At 37.6% G+C, this 25,101-nt stretch overlaps 1 protein-coding gene across 2 annotated transcripts in view; it reads left to right on the forward strand.

Annotated features, from left to right (window-relative positions):
* Positions 1-22,089, forward strand: part of Taok1 (TAO kinase 1) — a 103,049-nt gene extending 80,960 nt beyond the window's left edge. For both annotated transcript variants that reach the window (XM_051179932.1, XM_051179931.1), the window contains exons 13-20: positions 1,837-1,971; positions 4,673-4,909; positions 7,934-8,062; positions 8,929-9,132; positions 12,572-12,811; positions 16,948-17,160; positions 17,966-18,148; positions 21,282-22,089. In XM_051179932.1, the coding sequence (XP_051035889.1) occupies positions 1,837-1,971; positions 4,673-4,909; positions 7,934-8,062; positions 8,929-9,132; positions 12,572-12,811; positions 16,948-17,160; positions 17,966-18,148; positions 21,282-21,743 (1,803 nt within the window). In that variant the 3' untranslated portion in view covers positions 21,744-22,089. The remainder of the gene's footprint in view (positions 1-1,836; positions 1,972-4,672; positions 4,910-7,933; positions 8,063-8,928; positions 9,133-12,571; positions 12,812-16,947; positions 17,161-17,965; positions 18,149-21,281) is intronic.
* The last annotated feature ends 3,012 nt before the right edge of the window (positions 22,090-25,101 follow it).

The following is a 25,101-nucleotide window of genomic DNA, read 5'->3' on the forward strand; positions in this document are numbered from 1 at the left end:
GTCACTCCCTGTGAGTATGGGACCATTTTTATTCAGCTACCACATACATCTAATGGAGTATTATTTACCTGCAAATAGGAACAATGTTATTTAATAGAATCTGCAATGTATGTAGTACACTTAGAAAGATAAAGCAGGAGAATTATAGATTCCAGGCCAGTTTTAGGCATATAGTGAGTCCTTGTTTTTAAAAAAAAAAAAGGGGGGGGGGCTCAAGATTATCCAGATACAAATGGATGAATATTTTATTATGAAATGTTTTGCATAGCAAAACCTATGGAATAAATGATAAAATAGAAGTTACCATGATCTGAATAGGTGACAAAATGGAAGATACTGCTAATTGATAAGAGTTTCTATTTGAGGTGATGTTGAGTATTGGTAGTTTTATAACGTCGAAATGTAATTGGTGCCAATTATAATGACTAAAGGGAAAAAATTGTTAACCTTTCTTTTTAAAAGACAAGGTCTTGCTGTGTGGCCTTGGCTAGCCTAGAAGTCAAAAGAGATCTATCTGCCTGGGACTGAAGAGGTGCCTCAGCTTTCAAGAACACTGGCTGTGCTTCCAGAGGTTCTGAGTTCAATTCTCAGCAATAATGTGGTGGCTCACAACCATTTATGATGGGATCTGATGCCCTGTTCTGTCTGATGCCCTCTTCTGTCATACAGGCAGGAATACATGCAAATAGAGCACTCATATACTTAAAGACATAATCCCAAATGCTGGGATTGAAAGTGTATGCCACTATGCCCAGCTATACTATATTTTAACATATACACATACACAACCTGTTATTAATGATGGTCAAATTGTAATATCATTGTTCATATAAAAATTCCAATAAGCTTTGTTTCCTTTTCTTTTGAGACATGGTCTAGAAAAAGTTGGATTTACACTCATGGCAGTCCTCAGCCACAGGCAGCAGCCACCACACCCAGTAACAGTGATTTTTCTTTAATTTTTACAACTTTTTCTATTATTTTAGACAAACGGCAGAAATATTATAAATATAACCTTAAGCTAATCAGAGAAAACAAAGCAATAATATAGTGTTGTACTGTATTTTTTTAAAACTCAAGATTGTTTAATATTTTAATTACCATTATTTGAAACATTACATGTACTATTTTGTTTTTAAGTTACATTAAAGCATTTCAGTTTCTTTTTTATTATTTTAAAATATGTGTATATGGGGGGGGTACATACAAATGAGTTCAGTTTTCCCAGGAAGCCAATGGTGTCAGATCCCTGAATCTGGAGTCAAAGGTTTTTGTAAACTGCCTAATGTCTGTGCTAGGAATCATACTTGGGTCCCGTGCAAGAAAATACATGCTATTTGTCACTGAGCAATCTCTCCAGCTCAAGATTTTTCATTTGCTTATAATATATAGAATCTATTGGGGGGGGGGTTTGGTTGTTGTTGTTGTTGCTGGTTTTGTTTTTTTCCTTTGTTTCTGAGATGGGGTTTTTCTGTAGCTTTCAAGCTTATCCTGAAACTCACTTTATAGACCAGACTGGCCTCAAACTCAGAGATCTGCCTCCTCTGCCTCCTGAGTGCTGGGATTAAAGGCCTCTGCTCTGCCGCCACTTGGCTAATATATAAAATCTAAAACTGTATGTTTTGTATGTTGAATCTGCTTTTTCACTCACTCTGGAAATTATTTCAGCTAACTCTGTTGAAAATAACAATAATATTTCTACTTTGTAAAATCGTTTTTCTTGGAGATTATTGATTAAAATTGTCTTTAGTTTTTTACTTAGAACCTCAAAAAATGTTTCACCTTACAAAATATTTTCTGGGTTTTTTTTTTTTTCCCCCTCCTTTCTCTTTTAAGGAGGAGGAAAATTACAGAGAAGAAGGAGATCCTAGAACAAGAGCATCAGATCCACAGTCTCCACCTCAAGTGTCTCGTCACAAATCACATTATCGTAACAGAGAACACTTTGCAACTATACGAACTGCATCACTGGTATGTATGCCCTGTCCAAAAAGCAGTTTCTTTGTTATGCTAGTAGTGTGACCTCAAATATATTTAACTTTCTTATTTCTGTATTTGGACTTTATTTTGCAAAACATTCACCATTTAATTTCCCCATTAGAAGGAAGTACTCTTAAGAAATATTAAACTAGTAATGTCTTTGAGATACATAGTAAGTATTTTAGAATGCTTAAGAGAACTACAAAATACTAAACAGCCATTCAGATATTTTTTTTTTTTTTTTTTTTTTTTTTTTTTTTTTGTTATTTTGAAACAGCATCTTACTATGTAGATCAGGCTGAACTATAGTTCACTGAGGTTGTTCTAGGATGGCCGGGACAACACAAGACAAAACCCTGTCTTGAAACCCCCTTCCTCTAACAAAATCAAGAAAGATAAGTCACAATAGGAGAAACATGGTTAGTTAGCCAGAAAGAAGGAGCTGTTTGAAAATTGCAGTTGATTATATTAATATGCTCTATATATCATTTTCATTTCCCAAAAAAAAAAAAAACAGTGAATATGGATTATTTTTTCCATTACACACATATTAATGAGACATTTAAAACTCTATTCTGCTCATACTTGCAGATCTTCACTGCTAAGCCTGTCTACTTCTCTTGAGTTCTAACATCTTTGGATACTGGATACTGGCCAAAGTCATAAGCATGCTTGCCTTGATAGTCTAATTTTCATTAGACTATCCCCATTGTTAAAAAATATCTAAAATTGTAAAAGATTTTGAAAGCAGCCAGTTGTGGCGCACTCCTTTAATCCTAGCATTCAGGCAGCAGAGGCATGTGAATCTCTGAGAGTTTAACACCAGCACATTTTACAGAGCTAGTTCCAGGATCTACCCAGGAGGGAAGGAGGTGAGGAGAGGTAGCGAGAATGGTATGCTGACCTTGCAGAAAACCTAAGTTTGGTTCCCAGCACCCTCTCAGGCAGCTCACAACTAACTAACTCTTGTTCACACTTCTGGTCTCTTTGAACACCTGCACTAGCATACACATTCCCCTTCCCCTCACACATAATTGTAAAAAGTTAAAATAGAGATTGGAAAGGTGGCGCTTAAGTTCTAGAGAACAGAACACCCCTTCTGGTCTCTTGGGCCACTGAATCATGTGCATAGATACATATGCAGACAAAATACTCATAAACTAGGTTATTTTGATTAAAATAAATCTTGAAAAAATAAAGAATTCTTAAACAATAGGTCATACAGAAAGTCTGTGTCTTCCTTTCCTTTGCAGTTATAGATTTTATATTTACCCCAGATGATCTTTCTGGGTTTCTTTATGTTTTTGAAGCAGCATCTATCACTGGAACTTGGAGTTTGTCAATTTGACCAGACTGGAGGGCTAATAAGCTTCAAGGATCCACCTGCCTTTGCCTCATATTATAGGAAAACGTCACCATGGACTCTGGAATTTAGTTTCGTTTCCCATGCTTTCTCTCTCTCTCTCTCTCTCTCTCTCTCTCTCTCTCTCTCTCTCTCTCTCTCTCTCTCTCTCTCTCTCTCTCTCTCTCTCTCTCTCTCTCTCTCGATATTTATATATAGTGAAATGATGATAAAAAGGGTTAGGTTAATTTTTTTCTACATTGAGAACCACTTGTTTTTATAGTTTTATAGTTTGTTAAAAATCACATTTCCTGGAGCTGCAGAGATAAATGGCTCAACATTAAAGAGTTTACTCTTCCAGAGGTTCATGATTCAATTCCCAGCAATCACATGACAGCTTACAATCATAGTTAAAGTTCCATCTTGTTCATTTCTCCCTGGTTTGTTTTTTGTTGTTTATTACCTCTTTTGGATGGTGATTCAATCCCTTGCATAGGCTAGACTTGAACTCTATAGTATAAGTGATCTTCCACATCAGGTTTTTTTTTTTTTTTTTTTTTTTTCTTCAAGTAGTTGAGGCTATAGGCCTATACCTTTCTCTACAAGTGTTTTCAAATTTAGTTTCTCTTCTCTCTTCTCTTCTCGCTATTTGACACAGTCTCTCTCTGTAGCCCTGGCTATACTGGAACTCTCTGTAGTCTAGACTAGCTGGCCTCTAATTCAAGAGATCCACCTGCCTCTGCCTCCCAAGTGATGGGATTAAAGCATGTGCTCATTTTTTTTTTCTTGATCTGTTTAGTGTAACCTTATGCTTGTACCATGCTGTCTTAACTAGTGTAATGCTCATTTTCCTGTAGTATTATCCTCAATAATATTTTGCTAGTCTAGATACTTTATGGTTACATGTAAGTTTTAGAATTTTTTCTTTTTTCTGGTTTAGGGTCTGCTGGAGTTAAAAGAGTTATGAGCTGCCATGGGGGTGCTGGTAATTGACCTCTGGAAGAGCCACCAGCTTTTAACCACTGTCTTTAAAAAAAAAAAAAAATCTGCTAGAAATTTAATTGTGAACTGTAATGGAATTTCTTAAGTTAAATACCTCCTCAAGTAATAGTAATGTTCTAAATGCTTTATCATTATTATTTTGTTTAGTAGGGACATGGTCTTGTCTTGGCATAGCCTTAGACTCATTATGTATAGCACTACCAGTCTGGACTTGAGCTCTTGGTGACTCCTTTTCTCTGCCAAACAAATGCTAGAATTACAGGCGTGTGCTACAGTGCCCAGCTTTTCTAAATGCTTGTGAAAGAAAAATGTTTTGCTTTCTTGTCTTTTTCCTCAATTTGTATCTAGGTTACAAGACAGATGCAAGAGCATGAACAGGACTCTGAACTTAGAGAACAGATGTCTGGTTATAAGAGGATGAGGCGGCAGCATCAAAAGCAGCTGATGACTCTAGAAAATAAACTGAAGGCAGAGATGGATGAACACCGTCTTAGATTAGACAAAGATCTTGAAACTCAGCGTAACAATTTTGCTGCAGAAATGGAGAAACTTATCAAGAAACACCAAGCTGCTATGGAAAAAGAGGTGACTACTAATACTATTAATTTCTTTTAGACTGTGTCCATCTCTGAATTATCTAGATTAGCATTTTGATGTTTAAAGTTTCTACCCCTGGGAACCAAGTAAATCGATCCAGGAAAGAGAAGCATTTATGTTTTTGTTTCTTTGTTTTGGTTTTTCAAGACAGGGTTTCTCTGTGTAGCTTTGGGGCCTGTCCTCACACTTGCTATGTAGACCAGGTTGGCCCCAAACTCACATAAATCCACCCACCTTTACCTCCTAAGTGCTCGGATTAAAGGCGAGCACCACTAATGTCTGGTAGGTAGCATGTGGTTTTTTGTTTGTTTGTTTGTTTTTTCATAAAGCTTTCTGTTTAAAAAACAAAACTAACTCCTGTATGTTTTTCCCCCCCTCTCATTAGTTTTGTAAATGAATCCATGCATTGTGAATGTGAAAATTGAATGTATTTTAATTTCAAGTTCTGGGAGTTGTTGGTCATAGAATCATCCTCTGATACTTGAATGTCATGATCTCATAATGGATCATTTATCTATTCTAGAGTTTGTTATCCTGAGGTTATCTAAGAATGTGCATAAGTCTTAGATTTAGGTTTCAAAACTTGTAATTCTCTTTCCTATGTTTTAGAAGCCTTACTCAAACTCATATAACAGAATGATGAAGAAATGGCTCAGGGGGTAAAGTACTTGAACATAAAAGCCTGAGGATCAGAGCATAGCAGCCTGTGTGCCTATAAACCCAGTACACAGGGAATCACCAGATCAGGATGACTAGCCAGACTATCCAAAATAATGAGTGTGTAACCACGCGTGTGCATGCGCACACACACACACTCCTCTACCTATCTCAAAGAATGTTTGAGATTAGAAATAGAGTTTCAGAATAGTCCCTTTCCATTAGCCGATTCTATTCATACTATTTATAAATCATTATATATGATGTCAGTTGTAATTTTTAATATTCTTGTTTCTTAAAATCTTCTGTGATGTTTTTGTTGTGTTGTCAATTTAATTTTTCATACTTACTAAGTAGAATATAAGCTTAGTCATTTCATATAGCTTCATCAAACAGCCCCTCATGCCTGCCAGGTGTCTCATAGTTGTCCTTAACTTCAGCTTCAGGGGAATCAACACCCTTTTCTGTCTTGCCTGCTTACCCACACATGCCTACATATACACATATGCATAAATATTTTTTAAGGAATCTATCACCTTCTCTGCATTAAAAATTATTGCAGCTACTGGATTCTCCTCCCTATCCAAAAAAAGAATATTGGGAAATTAAGTATAGATAAAACTTGATTTTGATATAGCTTTATGAAACAATATGCAGAAATTTAGAATCCTGTTAAGTGATCAGAAAATGGGTATTAACATTGAGAATCAGTAGGTACTAATATATGTAGGAAAGCAACTTCTTAAATAGGACTTGCATTGTGATTAAAATCTGGTTCAGGCCTAGTAATGGTGGCGTACACCTTTGGTCCCAGCATTCTGGAGGCAGAGGCAGGTGGATCTATGTGTAAGTTGGAAACTAGACTGGTCTACAAAGTGAATTCCAGGACAACCAGGGCTACACAGAGAAACCCTGTCTCAAAAATAAATAACTGAACAAACAGATAGACAAATAAGTAAATGGTTAAGTAAATAAATGTCCAAGCTAGATGTGATAGTGTATGACTTAATCTCAGCACTTGGGAGGTGGAGTCGGTGGGTCTCTGAGTTTGAGGTTAGCCAGTTTAGCCATTGCCACACATTTAAAAAACCCTACAGATGATAGATAGACGGACAGACAGACAGACAGAATTGTTTAGGTCAAGAATCATTGCACATAACTGTAGCACGCAGCTTATTTGGGAAACAGGGGATTGAAAGATAAAGGAAAGCTAGTTAGAGCAAGGGTCTGGAGTTAAAGTTCAGTGAAGGTGATAGGGTGCTTCCCTAATAAGTACAGAGTTCATGATTTTATCCTAGCACTGCAAAAACAAAACAAAAAATAAATAAAAATGTACATCTTATAAAACAGAGTGGTTTTGCAGCAAAATGTTACATCTAATCTAGCTGAATTGATGAGCTCTTTGTTCAGTGAGAATCTCAGGAAATATGGAAGACAACCATAATCAACCCCTGGCCTCCACTTATGCACACTCACTCATGTATACTCAAACAGCACACACTCCACCCAAGTTATATATGAAACATATGCAATATTTAGCACTCACTTTATGGCCTTACAGATATGACTTACAGATAAGGATCTAATTTAAAGACAAATATATCTCATTATTTAATATATAAATTAACTCAGTTATAAAAGCTTGGTTCATAGAAGTAGAGATGGCTCAGCATTTAAGAGCACACACACCAGGGATTCTAAGTGCATTTTCGAGTACCACATCAGGTGGTTCACAACAGCTTTAACCCTAGTACTGGGGGAGCTGATTCCCCTTGCCTCTGCAGGCATCTCCACATACAAATATACACACACACACAAGTTTTAAATTATTTGTTAGTTTGAAGATAAACATGTATTTGGTTGTAATGAAGGGAACATATGGGTTCCCCCCACCCTTTGTTTTGTTTTAGTTTGGGGTTTTTGGTTTTGGCTTTTCGATTTTCAAGACAGGGTTTCCTCTATGTAACAAGAGCTGTGGCTGGCCTTAAATTCACTCTGTATAGATGAGGCTGGCCTTGAACTCAGTGATCTGCTTGCCTATGCCTCCCAAGTGCTGGAAGTAAAGGCATGTACCACTACTGCCTGGTGGAATGTATGTTCTTATTCAACAAAATGATGAAAATATTTTGGTTCTGTAAATACTTTTTAAAAAAATAAATTGCATCTTAGTGATCTCTGAAATTAGTCTGAGAAGGATAATGAATTGGTTAGGTTGTTTTGTTTTTTTGATGCTTCTGTTAGTCATCTTCTACTGCTGCTACTAGGACTAAGTATCCTTGGTAATGGATGCTTTAAAATAATCTCTTTAACTAATTTGATTCCTTTTTGTTTGTTTGTTTTTTAAATTCTGTATAGGCTAAAGTGATGGCCAATGAGGAGAAAAAGTTCCAGCAGCACATTCAGGCTCAACAGAAAAAAGAACTGAATAGCTTCTTGGAGTCCCAAAAAAGAGAATATAAACTTCGAAAAGAGCAGCTTAAGGAGGTAGTACTTTTACAAAAATTCCTTGTGTTTTTCTGTTATTAGTTGTGTTTAATGGTTCTCTACTCAGCAGTCAGCATAAAGATTATTTGTGGCCATAAGGTATATATCTATTGACATGAAGGCATTGATTACTATCTGTAATTTATTTAAGTTTCTCAGTTGAATAGGAACTATATAGAATCATTTCATGATCTAGATGTAATCCCCTACTCAGGAGTCTGAGGAAAATTAGCATCTTAAGGTTTATCTCCTTGAATAATACGATTAGTTGTTTGTTTTTCATTTTTGCCCAATATGAATGTAGTTCCATTAAAGAAAATTTCAGAATCTTGAAAAACAAAGGGGTTAAAATTATGCTTAAATGTTTTATGCTTAATCCCAATTAAAATGATTTTTTATTTTTACTTGAATCACTGCTGTCTTGTAAAGTTTTACCTATTAAGCAATCATTCTGTGCTTTAAAGCCAGGAACCATGAAAATAAAGCTGTGCAAAACTAAAGCTATTTGTATATTATGATGTACATAGAAACATATTGTCTATTTTAGATCTACTGAGCTCTTGTAAAAAGAAATTAAAGTACTTTTAAGTTTACTGTGTAATGGATTGGGGATGTAACTTTCAGCATGATAAGGACCCTACATTAAGTTCCCTTCACTGTGAAGAGTAAATAAGTAAACTTACCATAGCTAGTCATGGGGATACATACCCACATAATTCTACCACCAAGGAAGCTAAAGCAAGAGGATTGTAAATTCAAGACCATCATAGGCTACACAGTAATAATTACTAGTACCATGTTATACTATACATTCATATTTTTATGTAGCTGATTTTTTTTTTCCTTTTGGTTATTTTTGTTTGCAGGAGTTGAATGAAAATCAGAGCACACCTAAAAAAGAAAAGCAGGAATGGCTTTCAAAGCAAAAGGAGAATATACAACATTTCCAGGCAGAAGAAGAAGCTAACCTTCTTCGGCGTCAAAGACAGTATCTAGAACTAGAATGCCGTCGCTTCAAGAGAAGAATGTTACTTGGGCGACATAACTTGGAACAGGACCTTGTCAGGGAGGTATGTATATTTGAATGATATAAAATTAAAATAAATAGATAAATATATTCAGTGCTAGAAATTAAACTTTTTTTTTTTTTTTTTGTAAGACAAGGCCTTACTCTATGGGCCAGACTGGCCTAAAACTCATTATTGAGTCCAAGCTGCTCTTAACCTCCTCCCTCATCTCCTGATTCTTATAATAAAACTCTTTATCAATGAATCCTTTGTGGAAATTGAAAATTTCAACAGGTGTGGAGGGAGGACTACGCCTTTAACCCCAGCACTTAGAGGCAAAGGCAGGCTTAGATGTTAATGGACATTGTTAGTACCATCCTGTGAGCAAATGATTGAACTATAGCTTTTTGATTTATTTTACAAGATAAGGTTTCTCTTTGTAGATCAGGCTGGCCTCAAACTCAGAGATCTACCTGCCCCTACCTCCCAAGTGCTGGGGTGGTCAAAGGCATGTGTTACCACTGCCTGGCTGAACTATAGCTTTTAAAAATATGCAGAGTAGTAGCCAGTCGTTAGTGGTGCACCCCTTTAATCCCAGCACTCAGGAGGAGGCAGAAGAGGCAAGCAGATCTCTTGAGTTCAAGGCTAGCTTGGTCTACAGTGCTAGTTCAAGGACAGGCTCCAAAGCAATACAGAGAAACCCTGTCTCGAAAAAAACCAAAACAATTAAAAAATTAAAAAAAAAATAAAAATATGCAGTGACTAGAGCAATGGTTCAGTGGTTAAAAATGTTTTCTGATCTTCAGAGGACCTTTATTCAGTTCCCAACACTCAAATAAGGCAGCTCATAATAGCTTGCAATTCCAGCTTCAGGGGATCTGACACCTAATTCTGACCTCTCAGGATATCCACACACATGTGGTATATACACAGAGTATACATAATTAAAACTAAGTAAAACTTAAAAAAATTTTCACACAATTATTTACTTGTCACATGTACACTTGAAGTTCTATCTTGTAGAAATAGTTACATGATTATATGATACAACATAAGACATTCGTTGATATTGGTAAAAAGCAAAAACAAGAGATCCAACTTAAATGAGATGTCTTGTAGAAGTGGCTGAAATTGTATCACAAGGGTAGTAGCTTTTGGTAAAAATAAAATGTCTTTTGCTGGATTTGGTGGCTCACACTTGTAATCCCAGTATTTGAGGGGGAGAGGCAAGAAGGTTTTTTTCATTCATGGCAGTTGAGGCTACATAGTGAAATTTTGTCAAAAAAGAATGGAAAAAAGTCTTTGCATACTGATCTGATCTGGATATATATGCATTAGATCATCAAATGAAGAAAATGTTTTGTGCCTATATTATTTAATTAGTTGCTATTTTATTTTTTTTAATAATGGATATGTCCCAGCAAATAAGATATAGCTGAGAAACATCAACAACAAGCTGTTGGCCTCTAGGGATAGAAAGTTTGCAGGGTAATGGGTACCATTTAGTTTTTACATTATTGTGTAGTGATATTTATGATTTATTAAAGCTTGCCTGAGGATTCAGAAAGCAAAATCAGCCATAAGCCATAGAAGCCACACACACACCTTTAATCCCAGCAGCCAGAAGCTAGCAGTGCTGGTACACATCTTTAATCCTAGGACTCAGGATTAAGAGGTAGACGGATCTATGTGAGCCCAAGGCCACCCAGATCTACATAAGATTGATCCAGTCTTAAAGACAACGAGCTCATACAAAGATGGTCTCAGCACCTGGGATCACATGCCTTTAATCCCAGCATTAGGTGTATAAGACAGGAGCAAGGTCTCAGCATTCATTCTCCTGCTATGTTGAGAATAGGAACACCCCAGCCCTTTTAGAGGTAAGAGCTCTCTGCTGGTTTGGCTGCTTTGCTTTCCGGATCTTCAGGTTGAACCCCAATATCTGTCTCTAGATCTTTTGTTTTTTTGTGTGTGTTATTATTGGTGTGTCTATATGTACACATACTTTTTCAAAGTATTTATTTATTGTGTGTGTGATTATATGTACACCTGTGTGCATGCAGTGCCTGTGGAGGGAAGAAGAGGAGGGTGGTTGTGTGCCTTGGAAGTGGAGGAGGCTATGAGCTACTATGCAGGTGCTGAGAACTGAAACCATGTCCTTTGCATGAGCATCAAGTGCTTTTTTTTTTTTTTTTTTTTTTCACTGAATCATCTCTTTAGCTCTATTTGGGAGAAAAAATAATTTTAAGAGAATTTCTTTCTTTCCCTCCCTTCTTCCCTCCCTCCCTCTGCCTGCCTGTCTCGCCTGTCTGTCTATCTGTTGGTTTTCTAAGACAGTTTTCTCTCTGTAACAGCTTTGGCTGACCTGGAATTAACTTTGTAGATTAGGCTGACCTCAAACTCAGAGATATGCCTGCCTCTGCCTCTGGAGTGTTGTGATGAAGGTGTGCACTATCACTGTCCAGCAAATATTTTTATTTTATTATATTTTAGTTTTGAGACAGTGTTTATCACAGCCCTGGCTGCCCTGGAACTTGATGTGTAGACAAGGTTGGACTTAACATCAGAGTTCAACCTACCTGTCGCCTAGTTCTGCTTTTACAGGTTTGAGCCACTATGTCCAGCAAGAATAACATTCATTGGGCTGGAGAGATGGCTCAGAGGTTAAGAGCACTGGCTGCTCTTCCAAAGGTACTGAGTTCAATCCCCAGCAACCACATTGTAGCTAACAGCCATCTGTCATGAGATCTGGTACCCTGTTCTGGCCTGCAGGGGATACATGCCAGCAGAACATTGTACATACAAACATTCATTCATTTAAATAAATAAATAACATTCATTCTTTACCACCATGTGCTACATATTATTCTGAGATCTGATTAAGAACTTGCTGGGTGTTGGTGGTGCATGCCTTTAATCCCAGCACTGGGGAGGCAGAGTCAGGCAGAAGTCAGGCGGATTTCTGTGAGTTCGAGACCAGCCTGGTCTACAGGGCTAGTTCCAGGACATGCTCCAAACCAATGCATAGAAACCCTGTCTTGAAAACTAAAAAAAAAAACCAAACTGAACTTATCTCTTCCTCCTTAAATCTTTTTTATGTACAACAACACTCAAACACACAGACACAAAGGCCATGGAAACTTAGTATTTACTATGCAGCCATTATTGGAGCACACAGTTAATTGTATCTACTTTTTTTTATGTGTGTGTGAGTATTTTGTTTTGTTTTTTATGAGGGGGTGTGCATGTACACAGACAGATGCTTGCTTTTTTTTCCCTCACCACCCCCCCCCCCCATCTCTCATACTATAGACACACACTATCATGGCTAGAATTTATATGGATTCTGGGGATTTCAAATCAGATCTTCATGTTTCCATGGCAAGTGATTTACCCACTGAGCTTTCTCTCCAGTCCATTTTGTTTATTTGTTATTGTGTGCCCCCCAACCCGTTTGTAAAGCTATAAATTATTCCTTTGTTTTTTAAATTATATTTTTTAGGAGTTAAACAAAAGGCAGACTCAGAAGGACTTGGAACATGCAATGCTACTACGACAGCATGAATCCATGCAAGAACTGGAGTTTCGCCACCTCAACACCATTCAGAAGATGCGCTGTGAATTGATCAGACTGCAGCATCAAACTGAGCTCACTAACCAGCTGGAATATAATAAGCGAAGGGAACGAGAACTAAGGCGAAAACATGTTATGGAAGTTCGACAACAACCTAAGAGTTTGAAGGTAATGTTACACTTTATCAAAAAGTATAGGCTTTTTGATAAAGGCATATTTGTTGAATTAGTCCTTTTCATGCTTGTTTGGTTCCTGTATGAACTGCCTGTTGCTTTAGCCTTTACTTGTGTACTTTGTAACAAAGAAGAAGAATCACCAAAAATTTTAACTATGGGAATTCTTAATCAGTGTTTTTAAATGTACACAGTATCTGATGCTGACATTATAATCTATAGGTCAACATACTTACCTGTTAGTTTCTTTTTAGTCTAAGCAACTCTTTCTGGGACTCTTAATTTAATGTCACTATGATTTATATAAAAGTTTTGGTATTTTGAGACAAGAGTCTCACTATGTAGCTCTGTCTTTCCTATATAGACCAGCCTGGCCTCAAATTCAGAGATCTGCCTGCTTCTGCCTCCCTGAGTGCTGAAATCAAAGGTAGGTGTTACCACCAACTGGCTGATTTATATAAAATTTAAAAATATAAAAGTGGGGTTGGATAGATAGCTCAGCATTAGGAGCAGTGGTTGCTATTTCAGAGGACCTGGGATTCACAACACTGACATGATGGTTCATAACCATCTGTATCTCTAGTACCTATACTCTGACATTTTCAGGCCCCAGGCATACATGGAGCAGGCAAAACACTCAGAATTATAAAGTCAAATATTTTTTTTTAAATTTAATATAAAATTTTGCTCTCTTCCCCTATTCTACATTTCTAAATCCCATAAAGATTTTTAAAAAAAAAAAAAATTAGCTAACTAAACTGTCCGCCTCAAATGGAACTTAACAGTTCTAAGGTACTTTTCAAGTTTCTTTTTTTTTTTTTTCTTCCACGAAGTAAAGTCGTTGAATCAGTCTTTTAAAAACTACAAACAAAAAGCACTCACCAAATAAAGTTTTCACCAGAGAAAAAAGTTCACTTAAATCTGTACTTGTTTGCACATTTAAATTTTCTGTTAATGTCCAGTAAGTGCCATGTCCCAGAGTATTTTCTGTTGAAAGATTCCTTTTCTGCCAAGTATGGCACCCCTGTAATCCAGGACTCAGAAGACTGAAGCATTTACAGTAGTTATGTAGAATATCAATGGTAAAAACTTTTCAGACTTCTTTGTTTATATAGTAAGAGAGAATCATCTGGCTATAGTTCAGATACTTGCCAACCAAAAGTTTTCTTTTCTTCCCACTCCTTCCCCCCCCCCCCATTTTTCAGGATGAAGTCTCTCATATATTGTAGGTTAGGTCATTATGCATCAAAGATTACTTTGAATTCTGTCTAACCCTTTTGAGTGACTACCATGTTATGAAGTGCTGAGTAGCTTTATACACACTGAGCAACTACTAAGTGAGCTACATTCCTAAACTCCACCAAAGATTTTTTTTTTATCTGTATTTGTTTTTGAAATTATAGCTTTAAAACCAACAGTACCCCCAAAATGAACCAAACTGACACTAACTCAATTGACACTAATTTGTTTTCTGTAGTCATTTGGTAATTCTGGTGACTACATTTTTCTAAGGCTTAGTTTCCTATAACCATTTTAGCTTGAGAGCTTTTTAAAGAGTAATTATCAGGCTGGCCTGAACTCCCAGAGATCCACCTGTCTCTGCCTCATGCACCACCACTGCCCAGCATAGAATATCCTCTTCTGATAACAAATGAACATAAAGTTTCCCTCTTGGATGGAAGAAAATTTCCTCTTAACGTTTTTCTTACTTGTACACTTGGTTTCAACAAAATGTTTGGTTTACTGCCAACACATCCCAATAAGTGTCTGTCTATGCCACCTGTAGTTTTCTGTGAGATGCGCTAGAGGAGAAACTTCAGTTGACTAGGATTTGTGAGAGAAGGGTGCTGTTTCTGTGGAATGGATTAGATATAAACTACTGCCTCTTCTATTTCTTCAACCTGCTTTCCGGGTGATAATTATAGTTTGAATCCATCTCACTTTCTTTGAGTTTTTTTGAGACAGGATTTCTCTGTGTAGCCTTGGCTGTCTTGAAACTCACTCTCTAAGCTGGGCTGACCTCAAACTCACAGAGATCCACCTGCTTCTGCCTCCCAGGTGCTAGGATTAAAGGTGTGCACCACCACTGCCCAGCTTTCTATCTCTTTTCTGTTGACTCCACATGGAAGGATGTAATTTATTCTTTGTCTGACTGTTAATATTTCTCTGGGCATTGGTTCTACTTTTTTTTCCCCATTTTCTGTGTGTGAATGTTGGCCTACATATATGTATGTGTCTCGTGCCCTCGGAGACCAGAAAAGGGCCTTTATCCTCTGAAACTAGGCGTACAGGTGGTTATGTGCTCCCATATGAGTGTGAGTGCTGGGAACTGAAACCAGTCCTCTGTAAGAGTACTCAGTGTTCCTAAGGCTTCCCTGACTTTTTTTTTGGGGGGGGGGGTCAGCAGGTAGGTGGGGACATTTTATATCCATCTTTTGCTTTTTGAGGCACAGTCTCATAGTCCAGGCTGGTCTCAAAATCACTGTATAACTGTGAGTAACCTTAACTCCTACTCCTCTTAATTCTTCCCAAGTACTAGGATTATAGGCATGTGCCCAAATCCAGCTCTTCCTCTTTGTTTTTGCAGCAGTCTCTCTATGGAGTCCATGTGGGCCTTAATCTCCCTACCTCAGCATCCCAAGTGCTGGTATTATAATACATGCCAAACATGATTTAATTTTATTTAAGGAGTTCCCCCACCACTATCATTTTATGGGATGATTACCATTTTGAAGAAGAGATTTACACAGAGGTTGAAGGAATGTCTAAATTTCATTATTTTATTACCTGTCTAGAAGCACTTGGTAGAATGTTGATCAAGAACAGTATTTAAGCTGAATGTGGTGGTACTTTAGTCCCAACACTCTAGAAGCAGAGGCAGCCTGGATATATATCAGGCCAGCCAGAGTTACATGGTGAGACCTTGTCAGAAACCAAACCAAACCAGTATCTAAGAGCAATGACGCTAAGCATGACTAAACCAAAAGTCATTTATAATGTTCCATTTCTTTACCGTTCATCACATATGAGCCCCAGCATATGGCCAGGATATCGTTCCTCAGTTGGTGATGAATATAAAACTTTTATATTAGGGAATAATGTGGAAGTTTTTATTATACCTATAGGCAAATGCTCTACTTCTAAATTAATCCCCAGCTAAACTTGGGTGGTTTTTTTGTATTCTTGACATGTATAGTTTTTCAAGTAATTTATACTTAGCATTATTCATAGTGGTAAAATATTTTTAACTGTAGGTTCTGTCTCGGTAAGTGAATATATTCTCACTTCTAGGTTGAACTAACATACCTTAGTGCAGTGGTTTGGCATGCCTTCAATACCAGCACATGGGAGGCAAAGGCAGGTGAATCTCTGAGTTCAAGGCCAGCCTGGTTTACAGAATGAGTTCTTGAACAGCCAAAGTTATACAGAGAAACCCTGTCTCATAAAACCAAAATAAAGAAAGGAAAGAAGGAATAAAGTAAGCCATTATTGCAAGTGGCAGGAAGGAAGGAAGGAAAGAAAAGAAAAGAATAAAGTAAGCCATTACTGCAAGTTGCACATGCATCCTGTAGTTCCAACACTGAGCAGGCTGAAGCAGGAGGACTTCAAGGACAACTTGGTCAAACAGCCGGGGGTGAACTATTACTAAGTATGATTCTATCGATTCTATCTAGCTTACTGTCTTAAGGAAAAGTTAGTTGTAGTAATCATTTATTATTGCACACTTCAAAATCAATCTAAAGTTTGGTACATATTTTACACAGAAAGTAGGATCTGTTATAGATTGTGGTTAAAGTTGAGATTATTGTGGAAAGAAAAGAAATTGGAGTGAAACATTCAAAATGAACAAAGAAACATGTTTTTTATTTTCTGCCTCAGATATCTGGTAAAATTCTACCTTGCTGTGTTTATAACTACCATAATATTTTTTATGAGATAAAATTTAGGTTTATGACATGAATATTTGCTAAGTGTAAAAGATATCTGCAGTCTTATCATAATGACTTTGTGGTTCTCTATTTTCTTCCTGACTATATATATGTAAGTATATACAATGCCAAATGCTGTATGTTGAGACAACTTCACCCCCCCCCCTCTCTCTCTCTCTCTCATTTTTTTATTCTGTTCCAGTCTAAAGAACTCCAGATAAAAAAGCAATTTCAGGACACATGCAAAATTCAAACCAGACAGTACAAAGCATTAAGAAACCACCTACTGGAGACTACACCAAAGAGTGAGCACAAAGCTGTTCTGAAAAGGCTCAAGGAGGAACAGACTCGGAAGTTAGCCATCTTGGCTGAGCAGTACGATCATAGCATTAATGAAATGCTTTCCACGCAAGCTGTGAGTTTACTTTGTTTAGGCAAAACAAATTACCCACCCTTTCTTCCTATCATCTAAATGAAACCCTAGCAATTAAATTGGGAATGATAGCTCTTTAATAGCCCAAGAAAAAATATTGGCCATCTGTGTTCTTCCTATGTTTAACATTGCTTGAAAAAACCATGGTCTATATAGATAAATTTAGAAGTAAGATCTTATAAAGTCTCCCTTCGGGTATGGATTCCAACAGCTTATCTAGATCAGATGAGTAAACTGTAGGCAAAACATACTTCTGTGTATAGAAATCTAAATAGTTACCTTGGAGCAAGTGGATGAAATACTGTACAAGTACTTTCTTAAAGGACCAAATAATATTTTAGACTTTGCAGACCAGGAGTTAAGGAGTTAAAAGTGATAATATTATGTAACCATAAGGAAATGTATTAACAGTTTTATCTATTGGACTGAACTAACTTACACAAGAAGTTATCCAGATCTGGCTTGTGTGCTGTGCTTATTGACTTTAATTTCTACTAGGGAAGGAGAGATTGAGCACTTTATATATAGACCCAATCGTGGTCTAGATTTTTCTTAAGAAAAAGTATAGTTAGTTACTCAGTCATCTTCAGAGCAGCTTATGATAATATCTTCTGTCATGCAGTATTGGTTATTCTCTTTCTTTTTCAGGGATGTACATACCAGGCTGCAAGGAAGAACAGTTATGTAGTTTACAAAAACGTAGTGTGTCTTCTCCTTCTTCTTTTCTGTAAATTATGAATGGATAGGTAGTTCACAGTAGAACATACCAGTTTCTCTTTTTTCTCAGCTGCGTTTGGATGAAGCACAGGAAGCAGAATGCCAGGTTTTGAAGATGCAGCTGCAGCAAGAACTGGAGCTATTGAATGCATATCAGAGTAAAATCAAGATGCAGGCAGAGGCCCAGCATGATCGAGAGCTTCGAGAGTTGGAACAGAGGGTCTCCCTTCGCAGGGCACTCTTAGAACAAAAGGTATGAGATAATGAAAGGAAGAGAATTGTTCTAGTTTTTGTTTTATCCGAAGAACTGAATGTGTGTGTGTGTGTGTGTGTGTGTGTGTGTGTGTGTGTGTGTGCGCGCGCGCGTGCCCACAACCTTGGGGGATGGGCGGGCTTGTATTTTTATTTTCTTTCAATATATATGATGTATTGTGTATGTATGATTTGTGTGTGTGCGCGCGCATATTTCTGTGTGAGTGCAGGCTTCTGTACCATGGCATGTGTGGAAGTCAGAGAACAGTGTCTTGTCATTCTTCACTTTCCACTGTGTTTTTGGTAGCTAGCTCACAAGTTTCTGGGGCTCTTCTGTCCACTTTGTATTTCACCATAAAGATGGTAGAATTACAAATTACAGGTATGGCTTTTACACTTTGCCTTTTTTTTCTGTTTCTTTTCTCTTTATTTTTTGAGATAAGGTTTCACTATGTAGCCATGGCTGGTCTGTAACTCTATGTAGACCAGGCTAGCTTTAAACTCAGAGAAGGTACACCATTACCTGGCTGTATCTAGTTTTTACATGGGTTCTGGAGATCTAGACTCAGGTCCTCATGCTTGCATGTCAAATACTTTTACCTACTGAGCCATCTCCGTAACTCTTTTTTGTTTTGAGGCAGGGGCTCACTTCCATAGCCCTGGTGGGCCTTGAATTTGCAAGGTAAACCAGGTTGGCTTTGAACTCACAGAACTTTCTCTGCCTCTACTGGTGATGGGATTAAAGATTTTCACCACGACACCCAGATCCACAGCTTTTATTTTGATATTTTGGACTGAGAAAATGAGCCTAAGGCTCTTGCATTTGGCAAGACAAGAACTCTACTAATATCAACAGAGGTTTCATTAAATTTCTTTCTTAATACTGTCTTTTATTAGTTCTAGTTTGGGTAGTTTAAGTATTCAATATTGAACTATTATTTATTTATTTATTATTTATGTATCTCTGGCTGTCTTGGAACTCACTATGTAGGCTAGGCTGGCCTTGAACTCACAGAGATCCATCTGCCTCTCCCTCCTGGGTGCTGGGATTAAAGTCATGTGCCACTACACCCAGCTTAATAATGAACTCTAAATGAGTTCTAAAACTCAAAAGAATATTGTGGCAATATTTTGTTTATGTTCTAACAAAGAAAGTTTGGCTGAAGATTAAAGAAGCAAAGCAGCTAGCCGCTAAAGAGTTCTCACCTCTATCAATGTTCAAAATGTTATCTTCAGACTGCATCTGTCTCCACCAAGCCTCCTACTTCCTGAGCTCCTGTCTCCTCCCGTTATATTCCTCTTTAGTGCTGGGATTAAAGGCATGGGCAGGAATATATATTTCATTCTTACATCTTTGATCTGAAACTATGCAGATGGTGGGAGATTACAGAACAAAAGTTAAAGCCTGTCCCACAAGCTGAAAAATACACATTTTATACATCTAGATTCACCATTGCTGTTTGGAGGGTTTGGGGGAAGCAATTCCTAATAGCTTAAATTGGCCTTGAACTCACCAATTATCCAAGGTTAGCCTCGAACTCTTCTCAGAGTTGTTTCCATCTTAGGGTTGGGATTACAGGCATTCAGCACCATGATACCATATCTTTACTTTTTCTGATTTATTCTTGGTCAGAAATATTAGAGAATAGGTCTAGAATCCTGAAATGAATTTACCATCCAAAGTACTAAGGTGTACGTGTGTCTGTCTGTTTGAGAAAGATTGACTTATTAAAAGGATAGTAGCAAAAATTTTTGAGAAGTTTTAAACAGGCATTCATTGTGAGAAATGGTAGTCATTTATGTACCAAATTCATTGATATGTTTCAAAGTTCTTGAGTAGTAAATTCACAATAACTGATGTAGTATTAGTCCATTGTGCATTACTAGTGAGTATTTGTCTATTGATTGTAAAATAACCATTGTTTTGGACCATTGCCGTGTAGGGTTTTCTGTTCATGTAGTTCTTTTAATAAAAATAGAGTGCCTTACTTAGGTTTTTTTTGTGTACGTGTATGCTTATATTAACTGTTAATTAATAAATTAATATTTGTTTATTTTAGTTATGCCTGGGGTTACAGGTTTATAATCACAACTACTGGGGAGGCCAAGGCAGGGGAACTGCATGTTCAATGTCATAATGAGCAAATTAGCATGACCCTGTCTTAAAAAATAAAAGCAGAAGTCAGATGGTAGTGACAGCTGCATACACCTCTAATCTCGGTGCTCGATAGGCAGAGCTAGGCAGATCTATGTGAGTTTGTGGTTAGCTGGTCTACAGTGCTAGTTTCCGGACAGCCTGGGCTATACAGAGAAACCCTGTCTTGGGGGTGGGGAGTTAAATAAGTAAATAAAAGTTGGGCCAATGAGCAGGTAGGGGCATTTCCTGTCAAGCCTGACTGTCATCCACCTCCTCTGCTGTCCCTCTTCTTTCTTTTCTCCCCTCCCTTCCATTCCCTTGCCCTGTCCTCTTTTTGATGCAGGACATTGCACATACTCAGCACATCTCTGTGACTGAGCAACACTTCCAAACCCTGTTCTTCAAAATTTACCTGTAGATGAAAGCCTTCTGGGTGCTGGGATAAAAGGTGCATATCACCAAATCCAACAATGAAGGCAATTTAAAAAGCAGAAGGAAAACTTTCTATTGCATAATGAGTTGGCAATCAGGGTCTACTGATTATTAATATTAGTGTTGCTCAAAAGATGGGGCTGGAGAAATGGCTTAGTGGTTAGAGCAATGGTTCACTTTCTAGCACCCTTATAGTGACTTATAAACACTTGTAACTCCAGTTTCAGAGAATCTGACACCGGGTTCTTTTGTTCATGAGTAACAGGCACATACATGTTGCAGACAAAATACCTATATGCATAAATAAAAATAATTTAAAATGCATAGTGGCTGAGGCAGGAGGATCCAATATTCCAGCATAGCTTAAGCTAAGTAAAGATTGGACTGTTTGAACAGACACACATCTTATATGATATAAAACCTTTAATCCCAGCATGTCTTTTAAAATAATTTTCAGTATATATCCATAAAATAGCTGTTGATTGTTTTTAGTAGTTATTGCTGCTTTAGTTTATAGATCTGAAACATAAATTGATCTTTTCACTCCATTTTCCTACCCTGACAGATTGAAGAAGAGATGTTGGCTTTGCAGAATGAACGCACAGAACGAATACGTAGCCTGCTCGAGCGGCAAGCCAGAGAAATTGAAGCTTTTGACTCTGAAAGCATGAGACTAGGTTTTAGTAACATGGTCCTTTCTAACCTCTCCCCTGAGGCATTCAGCCACAGCTACCCAGGAGCTTCTAGTTGGTCTCACAATCCTACTGGGGGTCCAGGACCACACTGGGGTCATCCCATGGGTGGCACACCACAAGGTTGGGGCCATCCAATGCAAGGTGGACCCCAGCCATGGGGTCATCCCTCAGGGCCAATGCAAGGGGTCCCTCGAGGTAGCAGTATGGGAGTCCGCAATAGTCCCCAGGCTCTGAGGCGGACAGCTTCTGGGGGACGGACGGAACAGGGCATGAGCAGAAGCACGAGTGTCACTTCACAAATATCCAATGGGTCACACATGTCTTACACATAGTAATTGAAAGTGGCAATTCCTCTGGAGCTGTCTGCCAAAAGAAACTGCCTACAGACATCATCACAGCAGCCTCCTCACTTGGGTACTACTGTGTGGAAGCTGAGTGCATATGGTATATTTTATTCGTTTTTGTAAAGCGTTATGTTTTGTGTTTACTAATTGGGATGTCATAGTATTTGGCTGCCGGGTTTTTGTGGTTGGCTTTTTGTTTCTTTGTCTTTAACTTTTGGAAAATTTTAAAAGTGGGAATAGATAAATAATTTCGTGTGTGGCAAAAAGAAATTGGCTTAACAGAAGGGGTTTTATCTGAACAATGTAAAAATAAAATGAACCAAACTGGCCTGAATCATCACTTTAGGATGTCCATAGCCTAAAAAGGTTATTGGAAGTTGTAAAGCCTTCCTCCATATTCCAAATTCTTCGAGTCACTGACAGCAGGCAGCATCTGTACTGAAACACGTTCTTACTGAAACATACCTCCACTCCTTACCAGTGTGTTTCCTTTCTTTGTGAAACTGGTCTGACTTCTCAACTTCATTCAGACTAAAAAACAGAAAACCATGAACATTAAAAGATTGATTGTATTTACCTTTTAAGGTGGTAGAAAATCATTTAGTTCTTTGCTAAGTGCTTCATAAGTTTGTCACTGATTTTGTAGGTTCTATTGTTGTAAAATGGAGTTGCTTAAGGAGATCATAAACTCTGTTGGGTTTGCACTAACAAGTCTGTGAGCTATCAGAGGGAAAATCCAGAGAGTTGGAGGGCCCTAAAAGTTCCTATGATAGATATATGTTCAGCATGGAATGAGGAGGTAAAGCCTGTATATCCTGACATTATGTTTCTTATGCAGTGATATCTCATGCTACCCAAACTATAAGACCCCAAACAGTACTTTTGCTTTGTTTGTATAAAAACAAAGACATTTAGCCAACACGGAGCAAATGCCAGAGGCAATTGAATGATGCCATATTTGTGAACTGCCATCTATTAGAATATTCATCACACTACATAGGCATAATTTTATTAATCCCCCTTTTGGCTTATGAGATTTCCTGTTTACAAGTAGCAATAGTCAGTTCTTTAAATATTTAGTTGCCACCAGGAGTCACTGAGCCAATGACTATCAGCTGCTGACTAATCTTCACACTGTAGATGTTGCTTCATCTGCAGGTCCTTTGTGTTTAGTCACTGTTTTTATTGCTGCAGTATCTTACAAACTCATTGAGACTTAGTGACCATCTTAGTCCATGTTATATCACACAATAGCAAATTCCCTTTCAGAAGTCTCTAGCTTAGTGCTAAAATACTACTGAGAAAGAAACTAAGGTAGATTGGTGAGTGAAAGAAAACAGCAGAAATTAAAAGTAAGTTATATAGTAGTCAGGGAACACTAACTGGGGAGTGTGTTCTGTCTTTTCTTCAATGAAGGATCAATCCAGTGTTCTATGTCAGTGCTAGTTAGAATCCTCTGGTTGCTTTGTGTAGAGCTTAAGGTGGAGGTAGGTAAGGGGTAATGCCATTTTTAGTGACAGACCAGCGTTTCTTACAAGTTACTGTCCTGCTCCCTTTTCAGTTGTCTTGAAGAGCTCTTGCTGCTAACTCTGGGTCCTGCTTTTCATGTAATTAGAGGGCAAGAACACACTTAATCATACTTAGAACAAACTAGTGAGCAAATTGTCATCTGCTACTATTGAAGTTCTTCTTTTTCTTAACCACATCTTAAGTTTGGTCCAGGTATGTCATTCCCATCTCCATGACTTACCTCAAGGAATTTCTAACCTTAGTTTGAGAGTTTCTGACACTAATTAAAAGAAAAATTAGATTAGGGTATGGTAGCACATGCTTATAATCCCAGCACCTGGGAGGTAGCAGTTCAAGGCTGGGGTTCAAGGCTGCCTTCAGCAGTCTTACAAAGGGAAGAAAGATGCTATAATATAGATCCTTTGAGAACTAATAGGAGGTTGATGGCAGAGTTCACACACACTTGTAAACATGTTCTACATCAGTTTTTAGGTAAACATATATGTATAGCTAATGAAAAGGGCTGTTCTTTTAGTTTTCTGTCTTTTTTGCATTCAAAATACTATTCAAGAGTTTCAAACAAATTGAAACTGCTATGTATTTGGAGGAAATAAGGGAAAGCTTTAGACTTAATAGGTTGTTCAGAACTATAAAAGACCATCTTTTGCTGGGTGGCCACACTGGTGACACACACCTTTAATCCCAGCATTTGGGAGGCGGAGGCAGAGGCAAAGACCATCTTTTATAGGATGGTCTTATAAAACCATTAAAAACTATTCTTCATGAATTTTAAAAATTTTTAAAATTCCAAACTACTACCAGAGATACATATTATAGTCCAGCTATGAGCGTCACTTGGTTAGATGAGTTTTTGAGTCCACTTTGATCATACTAGTGTGACTGAATACTAACTGCCATCTCCAATAGGGATTTCTGCCTTATCTAATGTGTGGCACCCAGCTTTCCCATGTAGGTCATGATTACACCATCAATTTAGTTAAAACACATCTGATTTGCAAAATGATTAAAATTAATAGATTTATATGTTTGTGAGCTATTAACTTCTGAGGAATCTTGTACATGGCAGGGTTTTTGTCACAGTAAAAACTTGTAGCAGGAAAATTTGAAAGGGTTTAAAATGCCCTGAAGATAGGGCAAGTACTTTGGGGTGGGGTGGGGGGGATGGAAATGTCAACATTTGACCAAATTAATACCACTTTCTCCCTAGCTATTCACTCATGTGTGTTTAAGAAAGTGAAAAGCGTGGAGAACATGTGTAGCACACCAGAAGAAGTTACTGATCTATATCTGGTATTCAGAGGCTGACAGGGAAATGTTTCTTGTTCTCCCTTTCTTGGGGTCAGCATTTTAAAAATGCAAAACCTCATACATTAAGATATTTTATTCCTACTTAAATTCCCCACTTTTGCACATAACTTTTAAACTTATCTCTAACCCTAAATTGTAGCATCAGAAAGTATTTGCACTGTGTGACAATGTTAGCTGAAAGCGTGTTATTTTTAGAGCGCTCCCGTCCTTCTCCTCATTTGCGTAACTAGACATGATTAGTCCTGGATGTCAAGTCACACCCGCAGGTGACACACTTTGTCTCAAGTCAAGGCCTTCCCAGTAAGTGGAACTTCCCATATAGTCATTGTGATTTTTTTTGACTGCCTGCACATCAAGTAAATAACATTCAAAACACTAAAGAAACTTGTCCTGGAGATTCCATCCTGCTTCTAACAACTTTTTGTGTACATCTGTTTTATTTTTTTCCCCCCAAGATCTTAAGGCAGAATTTAGCAATTTTGTGCTTCTGTAAATGTCTAGCATTTTA

This window comes from Phodopus roborovskii, unplaced genomic scaffold (genome assembly GCF_943737965.1).
Source record: "Phodopus roborovskii unplaced genomic scaffold, PHOROB, whole genome shotgun sequence".
Taxonomy (NCBI): Eukaryota; Metazoa; Chordata; class Mammalia; order Rodentia; family Cricetidae; genus Phodopus; species Phodopus roborovskii.